This window comes from Bolinopsis microptera, chromosome 4 (assembly GCF_026151205.1).
Source record: "Bolinopsis microptera isolate Bmic1 chromosome 4, MBARI_Bmic_1.0, whole genome shotgun sequence".
Taxonomy (NCBI): Eukaryota; Metazoa; Ctenophora; class Tentaculata; order Lobata; family Bolinopsidae; genus Bolinopsis; species Bolinopsis microptera.
This window is the reverse complement of record NC_087075.1, coordinates 5556784-5583297: the sequence shown is the minus strand read 5'-3', so window position 1 is coordinate 5583297 and position 26514 is coordinate 5556784. Positions and strand designations below refer to the sequence as shown.

The window sequence follows — 26514 nt, the reverse complement described above, 5'->3', positions numbered from 1 at the left end:
GGAAAAGAAACAATTTCCCTGTGTTCGCCGCAGTCGCAGATCCTGAAGAACGGAGCCAATCGTCCATGGCCAAGAACTTTCTTGGGAAGCTGTAGATGATGAAGCTGGATGCCTCGAGGATGAGGACGACTTAGCTTATGAGGTAGAACCTGGAGTTGATGATTGTGATGATGGAGAAACGATATCAACAGATAAATATGGAACACTATCCTTCCGGTCTTTTGAGACACTCACGCTCAATGGAGGAAGAAGCACTTTATCAACAAAATCTCGTCTTTCAAGATTCAAGGGGGACGCGTTTGGAGTGTCTTCTGATGTTCGCATATACAATCAACCTGAATGCGGATGTTCAACAGTTTTGAAAGCTGGCAGTACAGAAACTCTTAAAGTCTTCAAATCTCAGCAGGACTTTGCAACAGGAGTACTTACTTGTACTTGATTAGGTCTCCTCAATCATTCGAGTGGCCTGCACCAATGAACTCCCGTTTGTGACGTATCATCTCCCTCCAAAGTTTGCGGTCACTAGCCATCTCGCTCGCTCCTTCTAGGTCTATGTCAGTGTTTCCTGTAAACGCTGTAGCATCTTCCAGCAAACATTTCCTCCAGTTCTTTCTTGGACGGCCCCTAGATCTTCTCCCATGGGCAGGGGTCCAGTTAAGCAGGTACTTAGGAAGCCTAGTGTCTGGCAGTCTGGTGACATGGCCAAACCAACGCAGGCGGTTTGCTCCTATGTACGTCTCTACTGGATTTATCTTTGCACGCTCCAGCACTTCAGTGTTTCTAACCCGATCGAGCCATCTTATCCTAAGTATTCTCCTCAAGCAACGCTAATGGAACACCTCAAAGCGATGTAGCTGCTTTTTGGTTGTGTTCCAAACCTCACTACCATATAACAATATTGTCAAAACCGCTGCCTTATAAATCCTGATCTTTGTATAAGACTGGATGTTGCGGTTTTTCCATATATTACTCAGTTGATTGAAGGCTCCGGAAGCTTTCTGAATCCTAGCTAACAGCTCACGGTCGATAGTACCGTCGCTGGAAATAATTGTACCTAAGTACGTAAAGTCACTAACTTGCTGCACTGGCGTGTCTTCAACAGTGATGTTCACTGTGGCTTCTTTCGTGTATGGCCGTTGAGAGGTTGCTTTACCAATGACCATAGCCTCAGTCTTTTTACCATTGATTCTAAGACCTCGCTGGGCACCATACATACACAAAAGGTCAGTTGTCTCTTGAAGACCTTCCTCGCTGTTATCCAGTACAGCTATGCCATCTGCATAATCTGTATCTAACACAGTGATATCATCAACAAGCGGACTGATAGATCTTTGAAGAACCGCTCCGTGGGACACCACTTTGTTGCTTTCTGTTCTCTCATCAGCCACATTGAGGCAGACATTAAAAAGTGGGGGACCCTGAATGTCTCCTTGGCCACTGCCTGAACTTACTTCAAACCATTCTGATAGTTCACCATTGTGTCTAACAGCACTAACAGTTCCATTAAAGAATGCCTGTATTATTCGAATGTATTTACATGGCAGGCCATAATGACTGAAAGCTTTCCAAATATAATTCCTGTCGATGGAATCAAAAGCTGCCTTGAAGTCCACAAAATTTACATACAGGGGGAGATTATATTCAATGCAGTTATGTATAATAGTGCGGAGTGAATAAATCTGATCAATGCATGATCTGTTCTTTCTAAACCCACACTGATTGTCTCGTAGCAAACTTTCTAAACCGTCACTCATGCGTTGTAATATGATGATTTGATACAGTTTAGATGCTGTAGATCTTAGAGTGATCCCCCTATTATTGGAGCAATGAGAGGTATCACCCTTCTTTGGTACAATTATCACAATGCCTTTCAACCAGTCGTCAGGCACTGCTTCTGAATTCCAAACTTTAGAGAACAATTTCTCCATCCTATCCACAAGACCACTTGCCCCATACTTTAACTGCTCATTAGAGATTTCGTCGATCCCAGCACTTTTGTGGTTCTTCAATTTTTTGAGACAGTTTAAAATCTCAAGTCTAGTGGAGGGACCATCACCATCACCAAGATAAGGAAAGCATGGAATCACTTCAAGATGGTCCAGGTCAGACAGATCCGCATTCGTGGGAGGAGGGTTTAATAGCTCCGAAAAATGTTCTCCCCAGGCCCATCTCTCTCTGAGCAGAGGGATCAGCAATCAACTTCCCGGATTTGTCTCTTACAGCAGTTGATTTTCGATTCTTCTTACCGGACAGTGTTTTTATCCGTTGCCAAACTTCCCTTTGCCGGCCATGGACAGCAGCTGTTTGATGTTTCCAGATCTGCTACAACTCTAAGAGCCCAATTCTCGTCGTCTTTCCTGCAGCTCTTTTTGACAAGTTTGTTGGCCCGAGAATACTCGCTCCTATTGTTGTTGTCACTAGGCGCCATCTGTTTAATCTTACTGCGTTCTGCAATAAGGCTTTTTGTCTCCTGAGACAAATGCTGCTGCTTTCTGCGCCGGGGGCGCTCACCCAGTACCTCCATAGACACTTCTTTAATAGTATCCTTAACTAATGTCCATTCTCCATCAAGATTTACCTCCATTGGTAGGCAGCTAAAATGATTTTGAAGAGCAATGCAGTACTCTTCAACCTTGGACTGATCCCTAAGATTCTCAATTGCTGGAGATATCCTACGAGAGGCGTTCATTTTTTGAACTGCCATAAGTTTGACTCTAAATTGACCCCGAACCAAATAATGATCGGAGCCAATGATGCTGGAAAAGCGTCCCACCGATTGTCAGCTGATGTAATGCACAGAAATCTAATAGTCGAAGGCCGTTGTCATTTGATGAAACGTGAAGGGAATGCTTACCAATCACACCGGACCAAGCTGAGTTATCTTGGCCAATGCGAGCATTTAGATCTCCAAGTAAAAACTTCACGTCATGAGCTGGTAGTTCATCAAATGCCCCAGATAGCTGCTGATAAAAGTCATCCTTTACCCCGACTGCTGCATCCTCAGTTGGAGCATAAGCTATCACAATCGAAATGTTGATATGTCGACTGTGCAGCCTCGCTGCAAGAATACGTTCTGATATCGGACTGTATGAAATCAATGAATTTTTAGTCTTCTTCGAGAGGACTAAACCTACCCCTTGTCGTCTGTACCCATCACTTCTTCCTGAGTTAATAAAAAGGGACCCATCATCCAAGGTAACCTCACCAGTGCCGGATCTGTGCGTCTCTGTCAGCCCCAAGACATCCATTTTATATGCTGACATATTCTGTGACAATTCATACAGCTTTAAGGAACTGCTCTCCAATGATAACACATTCCACGTTCCCACATCAATACTGTGTTTGATAAAGTTGTATGGGAGTGCTCTCCGGCTCTCCCCTTCTCCGGGTCCACATGAGTGATATGCTGTGAACTAATAACACTGTTGAAATAAGGCGACTTCTTTGTTCTCATCTGCACACTGGGGTCCTTGCGGCTTTGCCCAGAGCACTTCATCCTGGCTACACCCCTCCTTGAACTCCGAGAGTCACTCCACTTTTGGTTATTCATTGATGTTTCAGTAGCTATTTTAAGGTTGAAGGGTAGCTGGCCCCTCGAACCTGGCAGTTTTTTATCGACCTTTACTGGTCTAGATCCATAGTTTTTTGTTGCACCTCATCTGTTTAAACTGGAATCACCCAGAACAGATTACTGTACTTAATAGTGGCACCTCGTAAAGGGTGTCTATGGTCATTGAAATAGGAGAGGTTATAAGTTACACGATCACTATTTCCTGAGATTATAAAAATCTCTTGCCACAGGAGTGGTTAGATTTATTTCTTAAAAGTCATGCCCGATGAAGTACTACTGCCAGGAACATAGCCTAATCAATGGATCTCCTAATGTTGTGTTGTCAATGTTTGTATTCTGTACATTTTGAACATCTCACAATTTGCTTTTCTTGAATAGTGAAATGTTTGGTATATATTTGATATAATAAATTTCTATTTTCTTTATTTGTCATATGAATCTTTGACTTTAACGATCATTCCAAGCGTTATAAAGCATGAAACATGTCTCTTATTCAAGTACTAATAATATTTGCGAATTTAAAGTCATCCTAAAGGTCAAATATGAAGACCTAAATTCATGGCATAAATTGGCATAAATGGAGAATTGGCCAAACAAAATTTCCATTTATGCCATGAAATTTCTATGCCATTTGATGATTTTTATGCCATTCTTCTCCATTCTATGCCATTGGTACCCCCCCGATCGGTTAAAGATGTCATCTCTCCTACTGGGGACCTAAAAATAGCCTACCTAGAGATGAGATACTTGTTTGAGTGACCATGGAGGTTTATCATACGAGGGTGAAGTGTTTGAAAAACACGCAATTCTAGGTACCAAAATGGTCTTTTTGGTAAACAGAGCAAGAGTCTGTATCACAACTGAATTTTCATGAAAATATAACGTTTCGTATTAAGAGTTACAAGTTGGTTTGTCCGCACTAAATTAAGTTAAATAATAAACGTACCTTTCAAGGCAATGGCATTTTACCGTGCCTCTATACAACGGGAACGGGATTCAACTCCCGGAGTTACAAAGATTATCGATTAAACGGGAAATTTGTACTATAAATTCCCTTCATCCAAGATTCCCTGTAATCGGGGTACTTTACGCAGGTAACAGTGCAAGGAACACAAAGATATGAAGGATTAGTAATTAAAGTAAATAAACATAGGTGATATATCACCTATATACCTGATCAGTATAGATGTGACGTATAACATGACATTATGATAATGTCGAGGAATAAAATATTTTAATCAGAAGTGTTACGTAGTTACAAGTGTTATATACGGTAGCGTGTCTTTATATTTACCTGGGGCTGGCATGTAGTAGTCAGAAGCTGTGTCCGAGGAATAGAATTCAATCTGCTCCACTTTTTTACTCCACCGCTCGTTCCACTTATTGTGAGTACACGCCTGATCTGACATGGTAATATCCACTACTTTTACCTCGTTACAGTGCACCGTTATCCTTGGTCCAGAGAACTTAGTGATCTTCCATCTCTTATTCACGTCACTAGATGGGGTGGAGAGGATATAAGGAGAGTAGTTTTGCGTGCAATAGCCGGTAGCGTACTGTGGGGGAGAGGTGAACCTGAGTCTGACAGTTCCTACCATGTATCCCTCTGCGGTGTAGAACCTCACATACACATAGTCCTCACTCCCATCAGCACTATTTGTCCGTATCTCTAGCGGAGTCCTTGTCAGGTTGTGAAGTATTTTTACTCCACGTTTCACTGGTTTCCAAGTTCCTGTAAAACAGTAAAACTGTATTCTTTATGAGTTCCATTTATTATGAATCCGTGTTGACCATTTTAGCCATCGCTGAGAACGAGACAACTTAGTTGTCTTGATAAAACGACTGTTGAACTTAAACAATTCACTGGAAATTTATGGAGATAGGCGGACTCAAACAGATAGCACATGTAATTTTATTAGGAACGTTATAATATGATTTACCACGGCACTCAAAAATGGTGGACCATACTATTACTGCTCGATTTATAGGCATGCTTAGAGTTAGTCGTCTGTCCGTTTTTATTTGCAGATAATCAATATATCACAGCTCACACGTAAGTTTTATCAATCTTATGTCGTAAACGATAACATATTTGAATTATTTTTAGTAGAGATGTGCATTAGAATCTAATTTGTAAACTTCTTCCCATCAGTACCAATAGGAGGTTTAAAATAGAGATTATCTTGAGGCCTTAGGCCATAGATATCTTCAGAATATTAGGAGATTGCTTGAAATTCTATGAAATTTAAACAATAAGTTTACTACTGCTAAAGTCTTATTATATAGATTATAGGGTTACTGATAGGATATATGTAGCTTCATAATATAACTACATGTGCGATAGATACAAAAATGATACTTAGTCTAAAATATTTGTCGCTGTTTGACATTAAAATACAAATTCTTACCTTCGTTCGTATCAGCACTTGCAGTCCCAACAAAGAAGAGGAACGAAAACAATTTCAACATTCCTAATTTTAGAAGATTGGGTATTAACTGAGACAGATTAGAGGGACGCACGAGGGACACAGTACAGGGAGGTTAAAGCAATTATAATAAATATTATCTAATACAATTTCTAAACAAGGAATAGTTAAAAACAAGCGTGCCAAATCACTCGAACTGCGAGATTTTTCTTGAGGGGGGTTCACCCTGAAATTTGATTTAGAGATAGCAATTGACCAACAAACTAAGACATGTGACCGAACTTTTGAGGGGGTTTTTTTGTGCTCTACTTGTAGCTGGTGGTCTTCTGAACTCTTATATGAACACAGAATCGACAGTTAAGTAGATATTGTGCTGATAATCTGAGTGCCCCACATGACATAAGGTTGGGTCACGAAATCCTCTCCGAACCTCCACGTGGTGTGGCCTGGTTGGCACTAACGGGTGGTGTGCTCTCTTGTTGAGTACTAAGGTTGGGACTTGCCAACTCAAAGTTCCCATGGGAACCAGGAAGTCAACAATAACAGCTACCAAGCACCAGGAAATTTCTCTTTCAGATATCAGGTTACAAGATAGTACACACACAAATGACGATACGTTAGACACAGATACCTAGCTCTAAGAGCTATTAAATCACCAGGAAATTCTCTTTCAGCTTTCAGGTCCCATCGAAGTCACCCACCACAGAGCTAGGGATTCCAATTCGCTCATCCTGACTACAAGGACACACTGATAATGAGTAGTCTTGGCACTTCTCCCTCCAGTAACCACTTTTCAGGTCTTTTCAGTTAAGACAGCTAATGCGTAAGGGCTGACACACGCTAGACACAGGCTCGTGATAAGACAGAATTAGGGATTTCAACTCTGACTACGAGGACACACTGATAACGAGAATTCCTGGCACTTCTTCCTCCAGTAACCACTTTTCAGGGGACCGGGTTAGCTTTGCCACACTCTTTATTGAAGTGTGACTGGACGCTCTACAATCATCTAGTAGCAGCAGAGTTTGACTGACATCCTTACTGGTTCTATTCAGTTTCTACAGCGGAAGTTCTCAACACTCGAATCAGTTCATCTCGGACATCCTGCAGAGATGCTTTTTCACAGCCTGCCCCATTACACTGCACGGGGAACCCTTAGATCTACAGTACCCTGGTGGACAGCTTAGCTCATTAAAGCATAGTGGACCTCTTTAGTTCTGAGACGCAAAGCTAACCGGACCAGGAATAAACATCAATGCAATGCTTAGGGGATGCAAATAGGACATACAACGTTTAACGATTTATTCGAACTTTTGATTCATTTTTAAGCTCGACGTTACATGGTATCAATTCAGGACAGATATTCCTTCTTCAGGTTCATTGAGGAAATCGTACCCGCTATTTGCGTTATACATGGCAAGTATCTGGACTAATGATAACTTAGGATCTCAATCAATCATAAATTCCTCTCAGATTCCCAGGCTGCATTTAAAGCCCTTAACAGCACCAATTTTAACTCCAGGTTCGTTCTGAACATCTCAGACCAACTCAACTCGCTAGGTTTTCTCATCGAGTAGAACTTTGTTCCAGGACATGAGGGAGTATACGGTAAAGAACTATAATCAACACCCAAATAAAAGATTACCTCTTCAATCTCCATATCAAGAAGTATAAACAGGTGGCACTCAGTGATAAAGGAAAAACCCCACTAACATTTTTCCTCAACAAAAACAGGTACAAGAAAATTAACATCACAGGTACTCACATCAGATGGCTAACATGGCTACTATCAGGACACAGCCCACTAGCATACTTCCAGACGGTAGCAAACAACTCCAATTTCGAAACACAAGACTGTGAACACTGCCCAGGGGAAGCAGAAACATCACAACACTTCCTATGTGAATGCATCCAGCTGATGACAACTAGAATGAGGATATTTGGTAAACCCATCCTAACAATTGAGGAACCCATCAATAGTAAACTCGACCACATTATCAAATTCGTGGAACAGTCAACAAGGTTTGACAGAGACGATCTATTTGGATAAGCATCTAGGACATACACCAAGGTTCATAAACAATCATACACTAGACCCACACAGGACTATCTCAGACAGTGACACATATTCAGGTGTGGACCATGCTCGGAAGTCCCTCGCCTGCCCGCCAAAGAAGAACATCTGAAGTGGGTTTGCTCTGAGCAAGGTAGTAACAGCTTCGAGACTCCAGAGGTCTGTTGCGTTGATATCTATTATTCTATGTTTTTGTATATACTTAGGGAGTCCTGGAGTGTGGCTAGCAGGAGTCACACTCTGTGGGCACGGCGAGAAGGCCTCCCTCTTCACTAGGAGGCCAGAAACCGTTGACCAAAACAGAGAGAGGGAGAGACATAAGGTTAAAAAGCATTTTTAACGTCAGGGCCTGGCGAGTTATCGACGAAAAACTATTTCGATCACGTGACTTGACCAAATAAGGAAGTTGGTATAATTTCTCGTTAGGGTTAAGGTTTTAAGCATATGCTTCAGTTAGGGATTGGCTTAGGGTAAGGGTTGGGTTTTATATAGTCCCTCAGGGCCATCTAGAGAACTTGTTTACTGTTTAAGTGAGTCACGTGATAGTAGAGTCTAGAGCTAGAGTTATTGGTCATCATCCAGTTAAAAACAACGCTCAAGTCTAACTTCACTGTAGTTTCAACAGATTCTTCTTATCATAAGCTAAACTACGGTCAAAGCAAACGAAAACGAGAGCACGGTCTTTGCTGACTTATCCTCAAGTGTGCTGCGCATGTCAGTTAATTAGCTCTCACCAGGGTTCTCGCTGGATAATTTTGTAATTGCATTGTTTTTGAAGAGTAATCGACGATTAACCCAAGGACATGGGACAGCTCATTGCTGAATTATTCAATAGCTCGGGGACTCTGGGTCACTCCTGGGTCCCTTAACTACTACTATAGGTGTAAGAAATACTGTTATAAATGTCAAAGCCTTACCACATTAAGGCTATACATTGTTATGTATAGAACAATTTATCGTAAGATGGAGTGAATGAGAGAAAGAACCCAAAGAATTTTACGATCGTTTAATGATGTCATTTTTCCTATTGGGGACTTGAAAATAGCCCACCCAGTGATAGGATAGGTACTTGATGAAGGTTTATCATACGAGGGTGAAGTGTTAGAAACACACGAATTGTTAGGTACCAACATGGTCGTTTTGATAAAAGGAGCAAGAGTCTTTATAACAACTGATTGAGGAGCACTACCCAGAGGCATTACTCGGCACTAACGCCTTAAAATCTTTAATTACAATCAAATATAAATATATGCACACAATGTATAAAATATGAATCATGTATAAAATATGATTTATACGCTATTAGCAAATTCGAATAGTACTACTATTAAGAATTTCTAAATAACTCTTATCTCTTGACATAAATTTAGAACAGCGACACAGGGTCTGAAGAATGCGCGGTGATATTTTTGTCTTGTAAATGACAGTGAAATTGCGCGGTAGCGATAGCATTGTAGAAAATGCTCGAAGATAGTCATATTTCGTTAGGAGGTTAAAGTTTTGTTGCTCGTTATTATCAACGTATGTTGTACCAAATTATTTAAATTTCTAAAAGTACGAAATTTGAGTTGTTCCAGTCCTTGTCATCCGGGTTAAGTGCTTGTGCAGTAAGCACATGCTTTAATTTGAATTTTCATGAAAATATAACGTTTTGTATAAATAGTTACAAGTTGGTTTGTCCACACTAAATTAATTTAAATGATAAACTTACCTTTCATGGCAATGGCATTTTGCCTTACCCCTATGGCTATTGGCTATACAATTACAACGGGATTCAATTCCTGGAGTTACAAAGATTATCGATAAAACGGGAAATTTATACTATAAATTCCCTTCATCCAAGATTCCCTGTAATCGGGGTACTTTACGCAGGTAACAGTGCAAGGAACACAAAGATAACAAGGAATAGTAATACAAAGTAAATAATCATGAGTGATATATACCTGATCAGTATACTTATAGATGTGACGTATAATGTCGAAGATATAGTGTGTTACTATATTTACCTGGTGCGGGTCTGTAGTAGTCAGAAGCTGTGTCCAAGCCAGAATCGAATTCAATCTGCTCCACTTCTCTACTCAACGAGTTGCTCCACAAGCGACTGTCGATACACGTCTGATCTGACATGGTAATATCCACTATTTTTACCTTGTTACAGTGCACCAATATCCTCATTCCAGATAGCCTACTTATCATCCATGTTTTGTCAACGGAACCAGGTAGGGAGGAGAGGAGAGGAGTGTTGGATCTGCATAAGCCGATCCCGTACTTTGGCGGGGAGGCGAAAAAGAGTCTAAAATCTCCTGCATCCGCTCCCGCTGCTGTGTAGAAGTTCACCTTCACATATTCCTGACTCCCGTCAAGACCATTTGTCTGGATCTGTAGCGGAGTCCTCGTCAGGTTGTGAGGTATCTTTACACCACGGGTCACTGGTTTCCAAGTTCCTGTAAAACAGTAAATCTGTCTGGAGGATGAGGGTTTAAAACATATAATTTGTTTAAAACATATAAGATTAAGTGATACGGAAAGGTTTGTTTAGCAGGAGCTTTCAAAATATATGTGTAAATCGTCTTTAGCAATGAATCTGTATTCTTTGTGATGGCTACGTTAATGAAAAAAATAAAATTTTATCAATTTCGATGATCATATCATTCTTGTAGTGCAAATAGTTCACGGCTGTCGGATCACCTTCATATGACGAAATCTACAAATATAGTTTTGCCAGATGTACGGAGTTACCCTCAATATCTGTCGCATTTACTATTTAAATGTGATAGATTTTGTCAGACGATAGATACACAATATAACTATAATTGTATATGTGCGATAGATACAAAAACGAAAATTTTTATAAAATATTTGTTGTTTGACATTAAAATACACATTCTTACCTTCTTTTGTATAAACACTTGCAATCCCAAATAACAAGAAGAACGGAAACAATTTCAACATTTCTAATTTTAGAAGGTTAAAGCAAACAAAAAATATAAACAGTTTTTATGGGCTGCTTTAAAACGAGAGCACGCTTATCCTCAAGTTGTCACTGTCACGTCATTAGCTCTTGCCAGGGTTGTCGCTGGATTATTTTCGAAATAGTGTTATCTTAACCCAAGGACGTGGGGCAGCTCTTTGCTGACTTATTCAATAGCTTGGAGTCCCTTAACTACTACTATAGGCGTAAGAAATACTGTTATAAATGTCAAAGCTTAACCACATTGTATAAAACAATTTACCGTGAAGTATTAGAGACATATGGGCTCTCTAGATATAGAGGGGGCTGGATGCTTGAAACTGTTTTAGGTTCCAGACTCCTGCATACATTTTTAATAGCTGGTGCGCTTCACGCTTCATACATCTTGTTTACCACGATTTTGCATGATCGTACTGAAAGTTCCGAACTGTGCGAAAGTGTGCGGAAAAAGATGTATAATGCGAGAAAGTGCGAGAAAGTGTGCCAACAGGTGAATAGTGCAATTTTGTATTGTCCCTGCTGTAATTTGATACAAATGTTTTGATCTCATTTCCACAATAGCAACTCACACATATTGGTTCCTTATTCCCAGCATTTGTAAAGTTAATATATCTCCAGGTTTCTGTTGAGGAGGACACTCCAGAACAACACTCTCGGTCACTATCTGTACTGGCACCTCAAATCTCAGGTATTGTACCATCGTTATTATTTTGATGAACAAATTGACTGTGTTAACGTTATCGATTTTCATAGTCTCTTGAAGATTCTCTGATAAATATCACTTTAGTTGATATCTTTCTCTTAAAGTTATGAGTGCTTTTCATTAACAAATGAGCCTTACATGGAAATAAGGCTATGGTTATGGCTGACAAGACTAGTAGACTAGGTTAAAACATTTCATACGTTAACTTAATAAATTTAATAGATTTTTAGTTAGTTTATCCCAGGTGGATGGCCGACTCTACGGCGCACAGTTTGCTTTAGTGATAGAGTTTTACTTGCGTTGCTGTGGAGATCATATAGAGGAACTGAACAAGATATCAAACTCTATGTCTAAAATAGGACTGTTGTACGAGAAGGTCAGCAGGAAGGTCACTCTTGACGAGGTGAGATTTGGAGATTTAGTTCTTTTTTAAGAGATTTAGTTCTTATTTTGATGGCCCACTATTTTATAATCACTTTACTTTGGCTAAATTTGCTTATGTGCTGTACGTATGTGTTTTATGTAACAAAGTTAATTTGCTTCACTCCACTACTCTGGATCTCGCTCCATTTTTAGTCTTTAGCCAGACAGTCATCTATCTTCGTATGGTCAGACAGTGTTTCGTATGGTCAGACAGTGTTTCACAGAATTCTGTGCATATACTCTACGCATAGCCCATACGGTACGGGAGAGAAGAACCTACTTTCCCTCCTGTGGCGTTGTGGAAGTGGATGTGCACGTCGTGTAGCATTGTAGAAGTGCGGGGACCGACAACTTCACCCTATTTAGAACTAGTTCCCACACAGTTGACAGGGCACCCAATCAGCCTAAATCCCAAAACGACAACACCCAGGTCATATTATAATTGCACCCAAATACGACAACTTCGCCCAGGTCATATTATAATTGCACCCAAATACGACAACTTCACCCAAATTTGTGTAGGTCAGATTTTCAGGTGCACCTCGTGTAACGTTGGATAAATACATTTATAAAATCAGGTCAGATGTAGATTTGACTGACATTTCTAGTGAACAATATTATCAAAACCGTGTACTGTATGATTTCAAAGGAGCACAGTTCGTGTGTATTTTAACGGAAAATTTATTTAATACGAGTCTTTTCTTTTGATCTTTATAATCATAAAACGTATATATACTACATACTACATATAAAAAATTACTATATATAGTAATTGTTTTTAAACAACTGTTACTCTAGTAGCAGGGAGGGGTTGAGTGTGCACTTCGATGTACAGAGTTTTTTATACTGAACCAGGTTAAATAGGTCATTGGTAACTCAAATTACCAAGGGGCACACGTTGTGTCGCTAGTCCCAACCCTGTGCGGGCCACGCCCATATTTCACATTAGACGCATATATGGGAAATCTGTATCCCTCTATTTTAGTCTCTTGAGTCTTGACACCGTTTTAGGTTTATACGGGTTCCTGCTAGTAGTTATAAAGTGTGCAGTATAAGTAATAGTGTCGACTCGAAATCTTTTAAATTACGTATATGCAGAGGAGTTAAAATGAAAACAAATGTTTGTTTAGCTCATTATTCGTTTTGCAAAGCTTCAGTTGACGATCGATACATACTCAATCTATAATTGTAACTTACAACAACATAGTTGTAAGAGATAATACCTGGGCAGGAATGGGCGTTACAGGACTGAGTCTGGGAGGACGATCCGGAACAGTCAGCGCCACCGTCTTTTGGGGAAGGATTAGTACAGGTCCGGTTCCTTGTCTGTGTTCCTCCCCCACACTCTGCAGAGCAGGACCACCAAGAAGAGTAGGAACTCCAACCTCCATTTCTCGGAGCTGAGAGAGGCAGATTAAATTTTTACGCTACATTGTCTCAAATATTAATCAACAAATCTTAAAATAAAGTATTGGGCTCAGGGACCCAATTTGAAAATTAAAGCTGACTAAGAGCTAACAATGTTAACTCACAACAAGTTGGGACGGAGCAGTAGTTCCATCTTGTTCCGGAGTCCATCGTGTAGCACCAAACTTTATCGTACTCCGCCTCTGGGTTTCGGCAATAGTTGTGATCGCCGATCCCCGCACTGCAGTAGGGGATTGATGAGAAGAAGAATACATCGTGTATTTTTATTTTTTTAAATGGTTTCTGGGGGAGAGTTTCTGAAAATCCTGACGTCCGGAAATTTTTGCAGAATTAACAAAAAAGTCCCATTTATTCCAACTCTTTGAATTTTATTTCAACTCTTTGAATTTTATTAACAATGAATTTTAGTTGGTTTTCTTTGTACTCTTAAAAGTAGCTGGAAATCCGGACGTCCAGGGGAGGGGGTGGTATTGAAAATTTGGACACACCCAGACAGGGGGAGGGGGTGGTCTGACAATCTGCGATTTTGGCGGTCGTCCTAAGTAGATGGCCCCCAGATGGCCCCAAAGCAATCTATTCTCGCTGATTGTGCTTAATTTATGTAAAAGAAATCTTTCTATGAATAATATTTTTGATCTGTATTATTTCCGTAATTTAGCTTAGGGGTCGTTCACATATTACGTAATCAGCCGAGGGGGGGAGGTTTTCAAATGCTTACGGTTGATTACGGGGGGGGGGGGGGGGGTTTTGGTCGTTGATTACGTAATCAAAATTTTAATTTTTTACCGATTTTCGAAATACCAATTGGACAATTTTCGTTAATTATGCAATCAAAATTTTCGTTTTTAAACCAATTTTCGTTTAGTCAGTGCTTTGCGATTATTTCATTCATTAATCCGTTGTGATGTCTAATCTTGATAACGTAATATAGGAGGGGGGTTGGGTCTTGATTACGGGGGGGGGGGGGGGTCAAACCTTTATTACGTAATATAGGGGGGGGGTTCGGTCTTTATTACGGTTGATTACGGAGGGGGGGGTAAAAATTGCCAACATATTGATTACGTAATATGTGAACGACCCCTTATGACAAGAGATATTGGCAGAAATTCCAATGAAGTTTTGATATTTAGTTATTTGTTTTAGGGAAAGATTAAACTTGGGCGTTGTTTTTAACTATCCCTTGTTTAGAAATTTTACTTAATAATGATAAAAATCAAAGTTATTGTGAATATCAAGTTAAGGCTAAGCAAGTCTCTGCAAACCACATCAAGAATTTGTGTGATTAAACTACCAAACTTTGTTAAAAGCAAGTGAATATTAAATATCATTATTAAAATATTATTATCACAGTGCTGGCAAGCACGAGCGGTGTCTTTATTGGGGGTATACTATGTACCCCCTTTACTATTCCATCCCCTTTACTATTATACCCCCTTTACACCCCCCTTGGTACACGTCGGAAGCCTCTTTCGTGCACGCGAAGCGTGCACTCCGGCCGGAGGCGGCGGCCGAAGGCCGACGCCTCCGGCAGGAGTTTTTCAAGCATTAAGACTCATCGGAAGTCGTTCAGCAGATTTATTTTTAGTTCAAAATATTATAATTTGATGTCAAAGATGTCAGAAATAAGAAATAGTCATGTTGAGATTTTTAAAAAATTTGCATAAAATACTCACCAGCACTGTTATACGAAATTCGGTAAAAAACCCGAAATCGCCATATTCAGGTGCCTTAAAAACCATGTTAAAATTGAGTAAGAGATCTGAAACTTTGCAGGGCGTCTAGACGTTGACCTAATCGACTGTAAAAAAAGTTTCAAGTTTCAGGAGCATCGGGAAATCGGTTTTCTAGTACCCCTGTTTTACGACAGATTGTCGTGATATATACATATATACATATATATATATTCAGGGATAGACGCTTTGCCAGTGATTTATAGCCTGTATTTAAGTGTCCGTAGATTCTAAAGTATAAAAGATACAGCCATTTCGGACCACAGGTCTTGAAGATAATTGTTTAGACTTTAGTTTACATTATGTTAAAAAGTAATTCAACGTCATCATCACCACTTGATGACGTCATCAAGTTAACCATTTTTAAAACTTGATTTTTCACAAAGTAATCATTTTTCAAATCGATTTTACGCCATTAAGGAGTAATTTTATTCAAAATTTGAGGGCATATTGAAGTTAGATAATTGTTTAAGCATTCTGAAAATCTACCGGAAAGTTTTTCTAGCTTGCTCCTTCAAAAAGATATTCGCTATTGAAGTTAGTGCTTTTTTAAAGAATAATTTTATAAAAACGCTAATTTTACGTTCTAGTATTCTCTGGTGTTGCACCATCCCTTGGGTTGTGGAGCTCAATTTTGCTTCCTAAAGCTCTAAATTGTGTCATAGGCTAGTTTTAAAGTTGAAAATCGAAAAGTTGCACACGTGGGGACACGCCCAAATTGATAGAAAATTGCTAAAATCACTGAAAATTGCTGTTTTCACCAATTTCCGTCAACTTTGGAGTGCCGTTGTGATTACAGTTCTTCTTGAAATACTTTGAAACTTTTCATGCTTATCAAACTATATATAAAACACCATCATGCAAAAATTTACGGTGATTCAATATTGGATGCGCACGCAACTTCCGCTCAAGGTTTGCACGTGCGAAAGGTTAAAATTTTGCTCATTCGTGATTTTGAACAAATTCTGCTTTGCCACGACAGTTCAATGTCATTATATATGAATTTAATGCCAACTTCAATGAGTATAAAGTGGCAAATTCAGTCAGTGAATATGCTACCTAAACACAAGGAAATGTTTTCAAAGGAAAAATTTCGAAATCGTTGAAATAACCTCCTTATTAATATTAATGAAGTTATGAGTTTATATTTCGGCTTTGTAAAGTACCCTGACATTATAATAAAAAAGAGATGATATTTTACCAAAACCCATAATCATGGGTAGAGTGGAGCGCTGCCAGTGTCTCTCTTTCCCAAACAAAAGGCAATGATATCGATTTGAATGACCGTTATCAAATGCAAAATGATACCGAGAATGAAATCGGTCGCTCGCTTTTCCCATTCATTTACAATTGAAATAGATTACATGTTATAAATCGAAACTTATTACAATTCGTAAGCCATGAATGAGTGGGAAAAGCGAGCGACCGATTTCATTCTCGGTATCATTTTGCATTTGATAACGGTCATTCAAATCGATATCATTGCCTTTTGTTTGGGAAAGAGAGACACTGGCAGCGCTCCACTCTACCCATGATTATGGGTTTTGGTAAAATAAGTATACTCACAATTGCGTTATCTTTGATTCGTGGGGACTATCTGACAACCAATTCTGACATGTGACGCCTTTAACCGTTGTAGATTTAGTCCCCCGATATCCTGATCCCTTGTTACTTCTATCATAGGCATCCCAACATTCCAGGACTGAAATTTTAATTTGGTCTGTGATTTGCAGTTCTGTCGTTTTAGACAGCTTGATATGGTGTGATTGGAGGAATGATATATTTCAGTGGTTTTTCGGCAACAGAACATTTATCCCAGAGATTCCAAAAATTGGAAGGGGAATATGGCGCTGCGCTGATTCACCCTCAGAACTTGAAACAGAACGTTTTAATTAAAGCCCAACTCACCACTTATAGACGAAGTTATCGATCGTAAGATTAAGAAGAGAAACATTGACATTGTCTTGCTTTCTGTAGGTATAGTAGTGGTAAATATTTATAATTAAAATTTTTGGTTGTTAATACTCACACTCTGTTACCTTTAAAAAGTAGATCAAGAATAAAATGTGTTCCAGTTATATGGGACATTTTCCCTCCACCTTATGTAATTGTAGCTAACATGTCGTCTGTATATTATCTAAATAGCGGTATGATACTAGCTAAAATATCATTTTAAAACAGAAAGTAACGGTAGTGGCTTCGTGATCATTTCGCTTATATTTGGCTACCCTTGAAAGTATATAAATATATGAAAAATAATCAAGGGATCAAATAGAGAAACCAAAATGTTTGTCTGAATCTAAAAAACGATGACACGAGACGGGGAATAAACTTGAAGCAGCTGAACATACTAAAATCGAAGCTATGGGGTCGAGGATACCTCTGGAGCCAAAGAACAATTGGATTGTCACTAGAGAACAAAGCAACGGGATAAGGGAGAGAGGTAAGGTACTGGAGAGAGCCCAACTTGTGGTAGATATAACGAGATAGTTAGATGTTCATGTATAAATTTGGGGATTGAAGTAGTTTGAAGTAACCAGAGATATGGTTAGATGTATACATTTGGGGATAAGATAAGATAGCTGGAAAGGAGCTTCTGTAACTGAATTGTGTTGCTCCATAAATATTATCTGAATGTATTCATACTGAACATTTTGCTGTGCTGCAAGTAAAGTGTCTGTAAGACTTTTTTAGCTCGGGATACCAAAATTAAGTACATGTGTTACTATTTTAGGATGCACGGAAGTTAAAACAGTTTTTAATGAATATATCTAAAACTAAGCACTATAAACCCTACGTTGCCTTGTAGCTTGTTTGTAGATGTGGCCTTTGCAGTTAGTTTGAGCTAAAAGAGAGGCCCCTACAACGTTCAGAAGCCGAGATACAAAAGTCATATATTTGCGCCTGAGGGTAATTTAAAAATTTCCCCCCTATGGTTGGAACTACTGATAGAAATTGCGTACCTTATCAATTCTGATCCGGAATGACCTTACAAAAGACCTGGTTTCAAGAAACATTGTAGGCACCAAACTGCGAACTCGATTTCAATTAGCTTCTATAAAAAAGCAGTTTAACACGAAGAAAAAGGGGTGTGCACAAAGAGTAAAAGTTAATAAGGTCAAATCGAACAGGGTGTCAAATCGAACAGGGTTTCTTGAAGAAACAATATCAAATGTCAAATTACAGCTTATAAAAGTAAACAATAGAATTGTTATTTTAAACAGTAACTCTATGTCTATTCTAGATTCTAATTAGGAAGAAACCGTACTGACAATGAAATGGAACAGTTCCTCTAAGCCAGTAACAAATCGGTAGATTCATATATCACTATCAGGAGCAAAATGAATGGGAATTGAGAAATGACCTTGTGTAGGAACCTTTGATCGGATCCAATGCGAATTTTTTGCGCATAAACAACGATTGAACTTTTATTGTTTATGGGCCGCGCGCCTCATGTTATCATATCACGCCTCATATCGTAACACCCCTACTATACGTCAAGCCATTAAACTAATTAAATGGGTCTACAGAGATTCGTAACGCGCGAAAGTGTACGAAGTTTCGCGTTAATGGGTCTCAATACTTTTTTTTCCATACTATAGTCATAGAGTAGATTTTTTTCACTCTAGCCCCGGTGATAATCAGTTTTTCTGGATTTTTTCCAAAAGTAAGCATTTTGGGCCTTTATGACCTTTATAGTGTCAATATAAACATGTGTATTGCGGTCATTTTAAGCCAAAGTTTGAGACCTTCAGAAGCTGAGATACTGGGGCACATGTTGTGTCGCTAGTCCTAACCCTGTGGGGGCCCCACAGGGTTGGGACTAGCGACACAACATGTGCCCCTCGGTGATTTGAGTTACCAATGACCTATTTAACCCGATTCAGTATAAAAACTCTGTACATCGAAGTGCACACTCAACCCCTCCCTGCTACTAAAGTATGTGGATATACATATAATCTAGCTTACCTGATCAATTGAGACAAAAAATGTTTAGTAAAAAAGAAGAATGATAACCTGTTGCTGTGGTTTGTCTGTAGAATTTAGATGCTGTGTCCAGGTGACCGAACTTTATATACGTTACGTCTCTACTCCAGAACTCGCGCCATCCACTTTGATCACATTTATTTGACAGCGTGATATCCAGCACTTCAACTCCGTTACATTGAACTCTAATCCTGGGTACTCCTGGGTGTTCCGATATCTCCAATATCTTTGTGCCTTTAGTAAGTTGGGACGAGGGGAGGTTATAATAAATTCCGCAGTTCATACTGTATCTTTGACTTTGAGGTAAGAATGAACCGAGGGTGACTGTACCTACGCTTTCGTTATATTCTGTTCCGTCGTAGAAATGTACGCGCACCTTATAGTTATCATTACTCGAAGCAGTGCTCTCTGTTTTGATTTGTAGATTTCCACTGTTCATGTCAAAGCGTATAGGATCCTTACGGTCATTTTTAGATCGTACTGTTCTCCAACCTGTAAAGCAGCCAACTGATTCCTTTATTACAATAGCCCTTATATGTTTACATTTTTATTTTGACATTAACAAGAACTACGTCCATTTTCTCGATGGGGGAGAACGCTTCATTTTCAGTGTATACTGATACCTATTTACCTTTTTTTAGCATGTTGGATTTGAAACCAGTAACAATTTAATAGCTCTTACCTTCATTTTCATCATCGGCATCTTGACTTGAACTTGAAGGATTATCAGCAGCCACTCCCCTAAGGAGAAGAGTCAGACATAAGATCAGCCTAACATTCCTAACTCCCGTAAGAAACTTCTGCCGGCTAACAGAAGAGCGATCAAGGCCAAGGTGTTCCCACACGTTCATTGGCCAAACTTTCAACTTTCTACATGAGCTACGGAAAATAGGAAAGTGAGGATCTAAACGCAATTACGTGAAAAGGAAATGAAATCAACTAATTTGGAAACAACCAGACTGGAGACTCAAGACTTCAGAACCGATAGATTCGAGAGGAGAGTCTATTCAGAACAGTGCAATTCGACAAACAGAGACGTTAAATCATTATAGTTATACACAGCAAAAAGTGTAAACGTAAATGATAAATCCCATTTTCATGAGATAAATATTTCCTTTCGTTTTCATTAATATGTGCTCTATCAATTCAATGCAAATACACGAAATCATCAAATAATTATACATTTTGATGTGACTAATGTGGTTCCTTATAATCTCTAAGTGCAGACCCGTCCTACGGATTGTGACATAATATACCATTTCACCACATTTCGCGCTAAATACCACATATTATTGGGGCTCAGGCTATATAACTTTGTTATACAGCCTGAGCCAGAAAGCAACGTGTCTCTGTTGCTTTCTGGCTTTTGATATGGCATCTGTAATCCGAGCGAAGCAATGTGGATGTTAGAAAGCTAGGTTAAGCTGTACTGAGTGCATTCGGTTTAAAATGGCCAGTGCTTGAAACAAAACAACGATCAGTGACCTCCTTTTAGCACAACGCACTGCCCAGATAGCTAAGCTACAATAACACAAAATGCAGATTTATACCAAAAGCACGCTCTTTTGGGCCTCGCGGCAACCCTCATGTCACATGACGCACGTATAACTAATTTACTATGTCACGTGACACATTACTACGTGTGTCACGTGACTAGAAGACTGCCAGCATAAGTAAGCCGGTTTAGGGGTAGGGGCTTGGAGAAGCTTACGGGTTATTTCCACATAATAGCTTTGTGTTAAGTAGCTGAGAGAGGGGAGGGGGAGTTTAACATGGCCAGAGAATGGCTTGCGTAATATGTGAACAATCCCTAAGTTAATCGCCCGAAGAATATGTGAACAATCCCTAAGTTACTTGCCTGAAGAATATGTGAACAATCCCTAAGTTACTCGCCCGAAGAATATGTGAACAATCCCTAAGTTACTCGCCCGAAGATTATGTGAACGATCCCTTAGTTAATCGCCCGAAGAATATGTAAACAATCCCTAAGTTACCCGCCTGAAAAATATGTGAACAATCTCTAAGTTACCCGCCTGAAGAATATGTGACCAATCCCTAAGTTACTCGCCCGAAGAATATGTGACCAATCCCTAAGTTACTCACCCGAGAGCGGGCACAGTTTTCAGAATAACGTTTAACACAATGATCTTGTACAAGGTCGCAGCGTGAGAGAGCTGCTTCCTTAATACAGCGCAGGGAGTGAGTGGTTTGAATAAAGTCCTATAGCTTATCACTGCGTGTAGTATAGGCTACACACTTAGGTCTGATAAAACCACAAGTGAAACTCTATATAAATATTATCATACTCACGCGTCAAGGATGGGGATTGAACGCAAGGGGGTGGTTGTAAAACAGTCTTCAACCTGAACTATGATTAAACATACGTTTAACTCAAATTTACACAATTACATGACTCCAGAGCATGATCACTGACTTTATACACCTAGCGTTACTCTCGTAATTACCATCCAGAGGTTAATCACACTGTCATGTGTGCTATAACATTAGTACAGGGGTTTATATAATTAGGGGGTAGTTGAGCGTGTCCCATATCCTATGGTTAAAGCAGGAACTGTTCTTTCACTTAAATTAGAAAACTCTTGACTTGTCATGAGGGAAAAAAGGATCTCGCAAACAGAACCACTGGAAAAAATCTGCCGTTGTTCGTTAGAGAACATTAAATTATAATGTATCAGGAAGGTCGTTTGTTAAACTTCGTCTAAATAGTTATAAATGTGAGCACCTACATTATCTGATCCAACATTATCCTACATCTTCATAATCTGATCGTAAGTCAAATAATAAAGAAGCGGTTTAGGCTAACATTAAAAATTACAACCTTCCTATTAATGATAATATCCTCTTGTGGGCCAACTAGGTCCAGCCTCTCTCTTAAAAACCTCCCTATTTTCTCAAAAATAACCTCCCTATTTTCAGATAAAATCTACCCTGAACTCCCCGGCAGTTAACAAAACATTCTGTGGATTCCAAAACTTGACCGATCCTCGACAAAGGACCAAAGACATTCTGGTGGAAAAGACAAAGATATTTGATAGCAGCATGAGGCCCATGTTGATGAAGTTTACCAATCAAGTTAGCTAAGTCTTATCTTGTGATTTTGTGTTTCTTGTTTATGGTTTTTTACGAAGACATGGTACCAGCTTGTGGCCAATATTCACAAATGTTGAACGTTGGGGTCAGAAATGCTAGAACTGTTATGTTTAAAAGATATCCGGCAACATGCAAGTTAGAATTATCATTTTTTTCCCAGGATCCAACATATAAACTGAACTTTGGGATAATCTACAAGGAGGGTGATGATCTAAGACAAGGTGTTGTTCTCATCGTTATCACACACTTTTAGGGATTGTTTACCACTTCCCCCAATCCTCCCTGATAGTGATATGATCTCTTAGGGCCGGTATAATTCACAAATTATTGAACCAGATGTTGCTAACACTAGAACACATACAAATGGACAAGAAGCGTAATGGAGTTTTGGGCTGGACGCTTTATTTTTCGTCTGACGTAGCCAAAACGACTGCACGCTCTTATCGTAGTCGTTATATTATCAAACTTTTAAATGACAAAAAATCGTTGGATTTAAAAGATATGACCTGATTCATATGCAGGAAAGCTTAGCTATACTACGATATTATAACATACAAATATGTTAGATTCTAACATATTTTTAGAAAGTCGCAGCTGAACGTACGACTTACGAGTAATATAACCATTAAATGATAATGCTGTAAGAAATATTACTCGACTCTGCCAAACCTTATCTTGCAGGGTTTATGTAATATATTAACATAGAGGACGAGGATACTGCATAGTAGGACAATGAAAAACAGCACCTTTTGTACAGCAAGATTAATTTTATTTAATTACATTGTCATACTGATCTACGCACGGGCGCATGTCGTCCCTTACTCCTTAGCGAGGGTTTTATACTGGATCCTTAACAATTTAGCTAATTTGATAATTTTATGCTAATTATTTCACTTCTTTATCAAGTGATATGCCCAAGGCGAGGTCTTTGCATGTGTCTTGCTCACCTCCTGTCCACGAATACAAGGACACACTATGTACTGCAGTTTATAAACTTTATAAACCTTCCCTCAGATCAGCTAGTACTGCAGTTTATAAACCTTATAAACCTAAAATGGATGAAGGAAGGACTGGATATGAAGTTGATTGAGTACAGTGCTGTTTGTACGAGTCACAAGAAAGGAGTTCTGGAGTTTATAAGGGACGCGGAGAATCTAGCGGGCCTTATTAAGAATTACAAAGCATATGCGTGAGTTTATACAGTGATTTGTTCTAGAATTATAGAATATTTCACCTGTGATTTATAAAGAGCGGAGAGAGTGGTGATCAGGATGTGAATGATTGGTAATGTTCAAGCAGCTCTGTTATGTCACGTGACAATGATTGACCAATCAGCTCACAGCATCGAGTAATAAAATCCTTTTACCATACCCACTGATATCCACATATTAACATATATTCACATATTAACAGAGCGTTTGAGACGTGGTTAAGAGAGAAGAATCCTCACCCCTCAGACTTGGAGGAAGCTAGAACTAACTTTCTGAAGTCTTGTTGTGGGTAAGTTACTAACTTGGCTGTGACATGATGGGATATTATGTAAGTTTTTCTTACCTTCTCGCCTTACGCACCTCAGTTACACCCCAGTAACACCTCAATAACACTTCAATAACACCCTAGTAACACCTCGATAACACCCCAGTAACACCTCAATAACACTTCAATAACACCTCAGTAAAACCTCGATAACACCCCAGTAACACCTTTACCCTCAGGTACACTCTGATACAATACGTGCTCGGTATTGCTGACCGACACCCCAGTAACATCATGTTAAGGGAGGATGGGAGACTTGTTCACGTAGACTTCGGCCACATTCTAGGTTTGTAAATTTAGGTCCATGAGTATTAATTAAATTTCCAAAATGTTATTTTGTTTGGTGATCTCAAATTTAATCTCTAAAAAATGTCCACGTCTCGCACACTGGTTTATCTCTAAAGACTGATTGTTCATAAGATTGTAGTATGAAATGGTTCAGCTGTTTTATCACACAGGTCACACGAAGCAAAAGTTTGGTGTAAACAGGGAACCTAGCCCGGTTACATTTATGAAGGAGTGGGTGGACTTTATAGCTTGCAACGGAGACGACGAGTTTAAAAAGTGAGCTCCTGTTTTATTTATAAAGATCCTTTGGAATATCCATTCGACATCTGATTTATATAACGTCACCACGTGGTGTGACCTCATGTCACGTGGTGTGACCTCATGTCACGTGGTGTGACCTCATGTCACGTGGTCTGACTTCATGTCACGTGGTGTGACCTCATGTCACGTGGTCTGACTTCATGTCACGTGGTGTGACCTCATGTCACGTGGTGTGATGTCATGTCATGTGGTGTGACTTCATGTCACGTGGTGTGACCTCATGTCACGTGGTGTGACTTCATGTCACGTGGTGTGACTTCATGTCACGTGACAAGAGATCACGTGCTATATCGAGGCTGTTATTCTAACGCTCACCTGCACTTCAGGTTTGAGCAGCTGTTTGTGAAAGCGTACCTAGCTCTGAGAAAGCACGCAGAAGAGTTTCTAACCCTGTGGCACTTGATACTGACAGCTGGACTGAAGGAGGTCAACAAGGCATCACACCTGGAGCATCTTACTACAGTGAGTGGTTTAACTTGTTGCGCTCACTTATCTGTTGTGGGTATTTGACTCAACTTATCGGTTTATTGGCAGAGTTCCAACCCCAAAAAAACCAATGTCACTCTTACGATTTTGATTGGTTATGATATCTGATGTTTCAGGCGATGTGTATAGGTAAAACAGACGATGAGGCTGAGCGGCAGATTCTGCACATACTGCACGAGAGTATAAGGATGACACGGATACAGCAGGTCCATTGGCTTGCTCACATTGTCGCTCACTTTTAATTGATTTGTTATTCAATTAATTTGTTGATTAGTTGGTAATTGATGGTTAATTGACGTGGATAATGATGCAGATGTGTCACTTATACTTATGAGCTTGTCAGTATAATAATATTATCAGTTATTGTTGGTTGGAATGTAAATGAACAGTTAATGGTTTTGTATTATGTACGGTTTTTTTTGTGTGTACTTAGTGTGATTTTTATATGTATGTACTTTGTATGTTAGTAAACTTTGATATTGAAATCTTCGCACAATTATCTGTTGTAAATACTCAACTATTTTTCAGACTAAAATCTCAGCATATTTCTGGCCCCTCGATTTAATTTTCAGCTTTTTTATGGATGTGTTCGCTCCTTTGATTAAGATTTAGCTCAGTTGTATTTTATTCGTTGAATACTGTTACTCTTCTTATTTTCATAATTTTATCACTTTCTTTTTATTTTTGAGACTGTGCTAACAGCCAACTTTAATGTTTACGATTTTTGTCGGGAAAATCTAGACATAAAAAGATAAAAATTGAATTATTCGTATCAAGCCATATAATTAATAGTTAAATAATTAAGCCATACATCCAATATCATTTTTCTTGAAGGATTTTAAAATTAGGATAAAACCTTACTAAATAAAATGATGAGTTTGTTTACTTAATGAATTCTACATTATTAAAAGTCCAAAAGTATGTAAGTTATTCATTTTTAGACCATTTATAATAGCCGAGTGCTTTTAACTGAATGAATTTTGATAAAGTTGTGATTTCGTTATATTTACTTGAAAGTTAAATGAATGCAGAATGATAATCGTTTTTCTTTGAACAGTATTACATCTTTATTTTATAATTAGTTTTTACAGAACGGAGCTAGATGATGAAGAGAAATTATAATATAACTAATTCAAAATTTCCGCGAGTACAGCTGCATTTCCATGTGCTGGTTTCTAGTAAGCTACATTTTAAACAGGGAAAGTAAGAAGGTACGGTGCAGTAAATGGGTTTTTACTGTACACTATTTCTTATCCACATTCCTTTCTCTGTCCCAGTTCCCCCACTGCTTTGTGGGTACTATTTACGAACGAGATGGGCCGGGCCATATAATAGCACGGGGGTCAGGGAGCTAAGTCTCTAGTATAATTAGTTTAAACCTGCCCCACTACTTTAACTCTGTACTTACAGAAGTGCGATTTATTCTCTTTTATATTAGTTACCAACCTGGATCAATAGG

The 26514-nt window shown here is 39.1% G+C and overlaps 1 protein-coding gene across 1 annotated transcript in view; it reads left to right on the top strand.

Moving 5' to 3' along the window:
- LOC134813975 (phosphatidylinositol 4,5-bisphosphate 3-kinase catalytic subunit beta isoform-like) overlaps window positions 1–26204 on the top strand; it is a 37112-nt gene extending 10908 nt beyond the window's left edge. The window contains exons 3-12 of the mRNA XM_063821932.1: window positions 11661–11730; window positions 11990–12148; window positions 22251–22406; window positions 22585–22645; window positions 23439–23613; window positions 23838–23924; window positions 24140–24246; window positions 24419–24524; window positions 24896–25031; window positions 25172–26204. Coding sequence (XP_063678002.1) covers window positions 11661–11730; window positions 11990–12148; window positions 22251–22406; window positions 22585–22645; window positions 23439–23613; window positions 23838–23924; window positions 24140–24246; window positions 24419–24524; window positions 24896–25031; window positions 25172–25297 — 1183 coding nt within the window. The 3' untranslated portion in view covers window positions 25298–26204. The remainder of the gene's footprint in view (window positions 1–11660; window positions 11731–11989; window positions 12149–22250; window positions 22407–22584; window positions 22646–23438; window positions 23614–23837; window positions 23925–24139; window positions 24247–24418; window positions 24525–24895; window positions 25032–25171) is intronic.
- Window positions 26205–26514: the final 310 nt, after the last annotated feature.